Source organism: Entelurus aequoreus, linkage group LG06 (assembly GCF_033978785.1).
Source record: "Entelurus aequoreus isolate RoL-2023_Sb linkage group LG06, RoL_Eaeq_v1.1, whole genome shotgun sequence".
Classification (NCBI taxonomy): Eukaryota; Metazoa; Chordata; class Actinopteri; order Syngnathiformes; family Syngnathidae; genus Entelurus; species Entelurus aequoreus.
The window spans coordinates 21,151,578-21,159,035 of NC_084736.1; the positions used below are offsets into that span (position 1 = coordinate 21,151,578).

At 41.3% G+C, this 7,458-nt stretch overlaps 1 protein-coding gene across 2 annotated transcripts; it reads left to right on the plus strand.

Moving 5' to 3' along the window:
* Positions 1 to 1,486: 1,486 nt before the first annotated feature.
* LOC133651476 (uncharacterized) lies at positions 1,487 to 6,714 on the plus strand. 2 transcript variants are annotated; one of them, XM_062049427.1, is made up of 4 exons: positions 1,487 to 1,937; positions 2,003 to 2,095; positions 4,965 to 5,186; positions 5,254 to 6,714. In XM_062049427.1, the coding sequence occupies exons 1-4, from the start codon at positions 1,784 to 1,786 to the stop codon at positions 5,946 to 5,948; spliced, it is 1,164 nt and encodes a 387-aa protein (XP_061905411.1). In that variant the 5' UTR covers positions 1,487 to 1,783; the 3' UTR covers positions 5,949 to 6,714. The 2 variants fall into 2 exon arrangements, with proteins under 2 accessions (XP_061905411.1, XP_061905410.1); XM_062049426.1 differs by having other exon boundaries at positions 1,487 to 2,095; positions 4,955 to 5,186; positions 5,254 to 6,709.
* Positions 6,715 to 7,458: the final 744 nt, after the last annotated feature.

The following is a 7,458-nucleotide window of genomic DNA, read 5'->3' on the forward strand; positions in this document are numbered from 1 at the left end:
AACTATTTTCTCACTACATGTATTGCAGAAAAATATACATAGGATAGACTTATTTATCCCACAATGGGAATATCATGTGGTTGATTTTTACATACAGTCAGAAAAGAAAACCACAATGAAAAACTGAAAATGAGTAATAATAAATACATATTGTAAACTAAACCAGTTTTTCTTAACCATTGTTGGGCAGAGGGTACCACCAAGCACTAAAAGGTATCTTGTTCCTAAGCTGTCGTCCGTATGTGCCGTAGCAGTACTCAGTTGGAACTTGTTTACCACGTGTGGCAGTAATGTCAATATCAAACAGAAGAAGTCTGGAGCTAAAGTCATAGAGAAGTTTCTTCAGCGCAAAGATTATGACTAAGGTGGTGAAACTGTATTTTAATTTGCGCTTAATTTTATTGACAGTTTAGGTAAGAAACATTAGTGGCCTAGTGGTTAGAGTATCCGCCCTGAGATCGGTAGGTTGTGAGTTCAAACCCCGGCCGAGTCATACCAAAGACTATAAAAATGGGACCCATTACCTCCCTGCTTGGCACTCAGCATCAAGGGTTGGAATTGGGGGTTAAATCACCAAAAATGATTCCCGGGCGCGGCCAACGCTGCTGCCCACTGCTCCCCTCACCTCTCAGGGGGTGAACAAGGGGATGGGTCAAATGCAGAAGACACATTTCACCACACCTAGTGTGTGTGTGACAATCATTGGTACTTTAACTTATTCATTTTAGCACAACGTAATTGTATATAAATATATTTTTTGTCAGGTATTTATGAGTCCATTCCTATGCAGTATATTTTGTTAGTATTTATTAGTATTTACTTATTTTTCTAATCAGCACGCTAAAGCTACGGCGTTTGTCTCAAATAATCAGCTTAATGATTAAAAGATGGTTTAATATAATTTGACAAGGTTGTAAAAATAAATGAATTTTAAAAATGCATTTCAAAGCAAGTTATCCATCAAATTGTACGCTGTAAACATGAACATAGATTTTAAAGTAAAATTGGGCAGTCAGCAGAATTGTACCAACAAAAAAACATGGTCCCATTTTTCCATTTATAGTACAAACAACCATATACTGTATTTTATAGTCGAAAAAAATATCTGCGAGCTCTTTGACCAGAATTTGAAAAAAACAACCCTGGTACAGGTTTTCCATTTACAGTAGTACACTGTACAAACAACTGTATGTTTTACGGTAAAAACTGGCAGCTCAGGTGCCAAAATGTTTACATAAACATTGGAATTGTTTCTCTGTTTACAGAAATATGGTGTAAAAAACAGTTTTACAGTAATAATATAACGACTGAGTTGCCAGTTTTTCCATGCAATATTGGTTGTTTTTACAGTGTACTTATTTTTAAAAAAATAATAATGCATAGGCAATTGTTTAACAATATAAAGAGGAAAATGCTCATACATTTAAATATTATTCACTGTTATAAGCGGCCCTAAATGCAAACAATAAGGCATTTGACGTCTTGTCTTCCAATAAGGAACACTTAAATTATTTTCCAGGACGCGTGGGAACCCCGTTTTTAGTAAAAGTATGCAATTTAAATGTCGTGTTTTCACTTTCAAACGACATGGCGTAAATACTCTTATTTCCAATTATTTCTGAAATCCCCGAACGCAGCACTGTTAGCGCTGCTATGTTTTGTGTTAGCATTTAGCTCGCAATGCTAACTTTTTGAGTGCTAGCCTACGTGAGGACAAACTAGCTGAAAACATTTAGCCTCACTTCATTATTAACGGAGGTTCAACCGGTCGCTAAATGTGCAAATGGACGTCGACGAGTGCGTTTTATCGGCAGCCCGGGCCGTGTTGGAGCTGGCGGAGCGGGAGTGGCAGCCTCTGTCCGAGGCCGAGCTGGAGCAGCGCTTGGACCAGACCGTGGAACAGATACTCGAGGCGGAACTCATAAACAAAGTCAAAAGTTTGCATCAGTCAGAGGTTTATGTGACAGGAAAGCCGAATGAAGCTGAAGTGCAGCTTTTACAGGCGGCTCATACTACTGCCGATGCCCGGGAGAGAGTGGAGGCAGAGCGGCCACAGCAGTGCGATGTCGCCGTGGAGGAGACCACCGCAGTCAAGGTCAGCTACTACTTTAATAAAAACTTGGACACTTTTTGTAACAACTTAAATAATGTCACATCAGTAAATAATGTGGGTTCAGAGAATTGCGGCTTAGTTGAAAAATAGTGTACATTTGATTCAATCGATATAGCGACCAATTTTTTTTGGCTACGTCACAAATGACCGGATCTATGGAAGTAGAATTGTCTCACATCGACTATATGTATCAAAAATATTAATACCTATGGATATATTAATACAAATAAAAATGTGATATATAAATAAATAATTTGTGTAAATAAACGCGAATAAATATATTTTTGAGATTTGAAAATATATACAAATAAAAAATATAAAATGACATACAAAAATCAAGAGTTTGTATAAATAAACTAAATCAAGAGTTTGTATGAATAAACGTGTATTTGTAAATATCCATCCATCCATTTTCTACCGCTTGTCCCTTTCGGGGTCGCGGGGGGTGCTGGATCCTATCTCAGCTGCATTCGGGCGGAAGGCGGGGTACACCCCGGACAAGTCGCCACCTCATCACAGGGCCAACACAGATAGACAGACAGCATTCACACTCACATTCACACACTAGGGCCAATTTAGTGTGGCCAATCAACCTATCCCCAGGTGCATGTCTTTGGAGGTGGGAGGAAACCCACGCAGTCACGGGGAGAACATGCAAACTCCACACACATTTTTGAAATTTGCATATAAATATGCTTGATTTTGTATTTGTATTGAATTTGCATATGTGGATCGCTTTTTTGCGTTTGTGCCGATGAGACATTCCTCCCACAAACCAGATGCACAAATAAATGTGACCTACGCAGTCCCCTGAACAACCAGCAGAGGGCACTGCAGTAGTGGTGACATCAATTATGGTATTTTCTACCGCTTATTCCCTTCGGGGTCACGGGGGCGCTGGAGCCTATCTCAGCTACAATCGGGCAGAAGGCGGCGTACACCCTGGACAAGTCGCCACCTCATCACAGGGCCAACACAGATAGACAACATTCACACTCACATTCACACACAAGGGCCAATTTTAGTGTTGCCAATCAACCTATCCCCAGGTGCATGTCTTTGGAGGTGGGAGGAAGCCGGAGTACCCGGAGGAAACCCACGCAGTCACGGGGAGAACATGCAAACTCCACACATATTTTTGAAATTTGAATATAAATATGCTTGGGCCAACACAGATAAGACAACATTCACACTCACGTTCACACACTAGGGCCACTAAACATAACTAATTGGTTCCAGCCTCAACAAAAGTCCATATTTCAGTGAAGGTTTGTTCACTTTGAACACAATATAAAATGCTTTATTTCAAAGAAACATAACAAGGAGGTGATGGATCAACTTTCTATTTATGAACAAGACAAAACAACAACGACAAGCTCAACTGCCCTGTATGCGCTGCTCTGCCAACACACACGCACACAGAAGTCCCTTTGGTGCCCATGATCAGAAATCACAAAAATCCTTAACTTGAACAACCATATTGCTACAATGATAAACATTTTAAAAAAAAAGTACAATCCACTTAGAATAAATTATCATCGTCAAACATCCTCTCAGGAACTGCTTCATTGGCTTATTAGAGGAAAGAAACGAGCAGACAGAGAGAAAAAAGGGAGGGGTTTGCCGCTGAACAAAAGGTAAATGATAAATGATAAATGGGTTGTACTTGTATAGCGCTTTTCTACCTTCAAGGTACTCAAAGCGCTTTGACACTATTTCCACATTTACCCATTCACACACACATTCACACACTGATGGCGGGAGCTGCCATGCAAGGCGCTAACCAGCAGCCATCAGAGGCAAAGGGTGAAGTGTCTTGCCCAAGGACACAACGGACATGACTAGGAAGGTAGAAGGTGGGAATTGAACCCCAGTAACCAGCAACACTCCGATTGCTGGCACAGCCACTCTACCAACTTCGCCACGCCGTAGTCTATGCCGCTGTGAAACAAGTCCGCTTTGGCTTCTTTTTCCAGAAAAGTCCATTCTCATCACAACTAAAAACTTGCTGTTGTCAATCTCTCCAATACGAGCAAGCACAAAATGGCTGCCAGCGGGACACAAAATGAATGGCTGAAGGGTTCAAGACATGGTTGTCACACAGATGCATACTTGGCGTGGTCTAAGTGTTTGTACGTTTTTTATTTGTTTTATGCCGTTTTTTGTGAAAACATATTTTTTTATGGCGAACACACAAGATATGTAATACTTTAAAATATATTTTAAAGTGTAATATTTCATGTGAAGTAATTGGAGCCTTGAAAAGGTCAAATAATTCATAACTTTGATTTTAATGCACTCACTGTCCCCCAATATTCCCTCATTGTTCCTTATTGTCCCTTTACCCTCATTGTCCCTTATTGTCCTTTATTGTCCCTTATTGTCCCTCATTGTCTCCCATTGTCCCTTATTGTCCTTTATTGTCCCCTTATTATTCCTCACTGTCCTTCATTGTCCCTTATTGTCCCCTTATTATTCCTCACTGTCCTTTATTGTCCCTCATTGTCCCCCATTGTCCCTCTTTGCCCTCATTGTCCCCTTATTATCCCTCATTGTCCCTTGTTGTCACTCATTGTCCCCCATTGGCCCTCATTGTCCCCTTATTATCCCTCATTGTCCCTTTTATTTGCCCTCATTGTCCCCCATTGTCCCTTGTTGTCACTCATTGTCCCTCACTGTCCCTTATCGTCCGTCATTGTCCCCTCACTGTCCCTTATTCTCCCCTTATTGTCCCCCATTGTCTTTTATTGTCCCCTCACTGTCCCTTATTGTCACCCATTGTGCCTTCTTGTCCCCTTATTGTCTTTTATTGTCCCCTCACTGTCCCTCACGTACCTTCAGTACATCACAGCTGTCCTTCAGGGCTCCAAATCCAAGTTCCCACTGACGGGCCGGGCCCGCTTGTCCTTGTCCCAAACGGTCCCGCTGTGCCTCGCCCTCATGTCGGAGCGCGTCAGCTACCGCGCCTTGTCCCGCCACTTCGGCCTGGAGAAAGGGAACATCCACCGCATCTTCTTTCACTTCTGCCGGCGCATCAACTCGCTGCAGGAGAAGCACATCCCCTGGCCGGCGGGTACGTCTTTTAAAGTATAGCCCGAAATGACGCCGCGGGTCTCATTTGCGGGACTTTGACTCCGCAGGAAGCGAGGTGGAAGATGTCCTCTTCCCGCTCTTTGAAGGGGCCGACGAGGAGCGGGCCCAAGGTTCTTGTGTTCCCCGAGTGTTGGGAGTTTTGGGACACACCCGGATTCCCGTCAGGCTGCCGGCAGGGAAACACGCTGTGCCGCAGGCCAAGAGGATGAAGAAGGAGGACCACGGCGACTCTTGGCTCCGCTTGGAGCTGGTGTGTGACCGTGCGGGACGCTTCCTCCACTGCAGCGTCAGCGAAGACCAGGACACGGACGGCGGCGTCACTCTGAGCCACAAACTCCAGCGGAACCCCGTGACTCCCGGCTCGGTGCTGCTGGCCCGGGTCGGCTACCCGCTCACCGCTCACATTTTAACGCCGTACGCCGCGGGAAGTCTCGGGCGGAGAGAGAAGCTGCTCAATGCCACGCTGGAACCACATCTGCGCATCCTGGATCAAGCCGTGGCCGACCTTAAGGCCAGGTTCCAGAGACTCCAGTGCCTGGACATCGGGAACTGCAGCCGAGCGCCAGCCGTGGTCTTGACCGCCTGCGTGCTCCACAACCTCCTGTTGGACATCGGCGACGTCGTCCGAGGACGAGTTGGAGGGGAGGACGTTTGGAGCGAGGAGGGCGAGGGAGAGGAGGAAGGTGTACGCCAACGAGACGCCATTGCAGAAATGTTATGTTCTCAAAGCTCCTGGGAGTAAACGTCTATTTGTGTGATCATCTTTTTTACAGTGCAATAATTTTTAAACCAAATTACTGTGAATTAAAAATCGATTCCACCGTTATTTGTACAGTAACATCATGGCGACTGAGCTGCGACTGAGCTTAGTCACATAAAATTTACAGTGGTTTTTTTGCACATGTTCCTGTCAATTTTAAAATTGTTTTCACTATTTTACGGTAAAATTCTGGCGACTTAGCTGACATTCATTTGACCATAAAATCGAGAAGTCTTTCTTTTTACAGTGCAGTACTGTACATAGTATTTCACACCCAATTACTGTTTGATACCAATATTATTGTTACAGTAACGTTATGGCAACTGAGTTAGTATTTTCCTGCAAAATATGACTTTTTTCAGTTTTTACTGTGAAACAAAAGTCATCAGAATTTTAACCTAAAATAAAATTGTCTGTTTCTTACACTGAATTACTGTAAATTGAAAGTCTATACCGCTGTTATTTTTACAGTAACATTATGGGGACTGAACTGCTAGTATGTTAATATCACTTCTGACTTTTTTTGTGTATTACGGTAAAAAAAAGTAGATTTTACTGTAGGACTCCGGCAGCTCAGTTGCCGGAATTTTACTATAAAATTATAGTGGTTCTTACAGTGAATTACTGTAAATTAAAAATTGATACCATTTTTACAGTAACATTATGGCCACTGAAATGTTAGTATTTCACCGTAAAATCAGCCTTTTTTTGTTTTACATGTTTTCACACAAGTTACTGTAAATTTAAAATCAACACCAGTGTTTTTACACTATTTTGGGAACTGATATGCAAGTGTTATACTAAAATAATCTGAATTCTTTTATTAAAGTGAACTGTAATTATTTAAAAGATTTTATCTAAAAAAAAAAAAGAAAACATTGTAAATTTCACATTACATTGTTTTTTACACAAATTATTGTAAATTAGTTAAATTAATTTTACCATAAAATCAAGGTTTTTATTTTTACAGTTCGTTACAGTAAATGAAAAAACGTCACCACTTATTTTTACAGTTCTGGTGACTGAGCTGCCAGTTTTTACTGTAAAATGTACAGTTTAAGTGTACTGTAAAAAAAAGTCAGATTTTACAGTAAAATACTGACTGCTGAGTTGACAGAATTTAACCATAATACTTAGTGGTTCTTGCACGGAAAACTGTAAATTTAAAATGGATACCACTGTTATTTTACAGTAACACTATGGTGACGGAGCTTCTAGTATTTCACCATAAAATCTACTTACTATTTTTGTTTATTACATTAAAAAAAGTAGATGTTACCATAAAATGATGGTGGTTACACTGAATTACTGTTAATTGAACATCGGTACCATTGTTATTTTTATCATGAAATGCTGGCAACTTGTTTTTAATCTATGGTCGTTTTTACAGTGCATTACTGTAAAAAGAAAAACAGTATATTTTTTTTGTAGTAAAATTCTGGCGACAGAGGTCCCAATATTATAGCATAAATGTAGCGTGTTCACAGGCCAC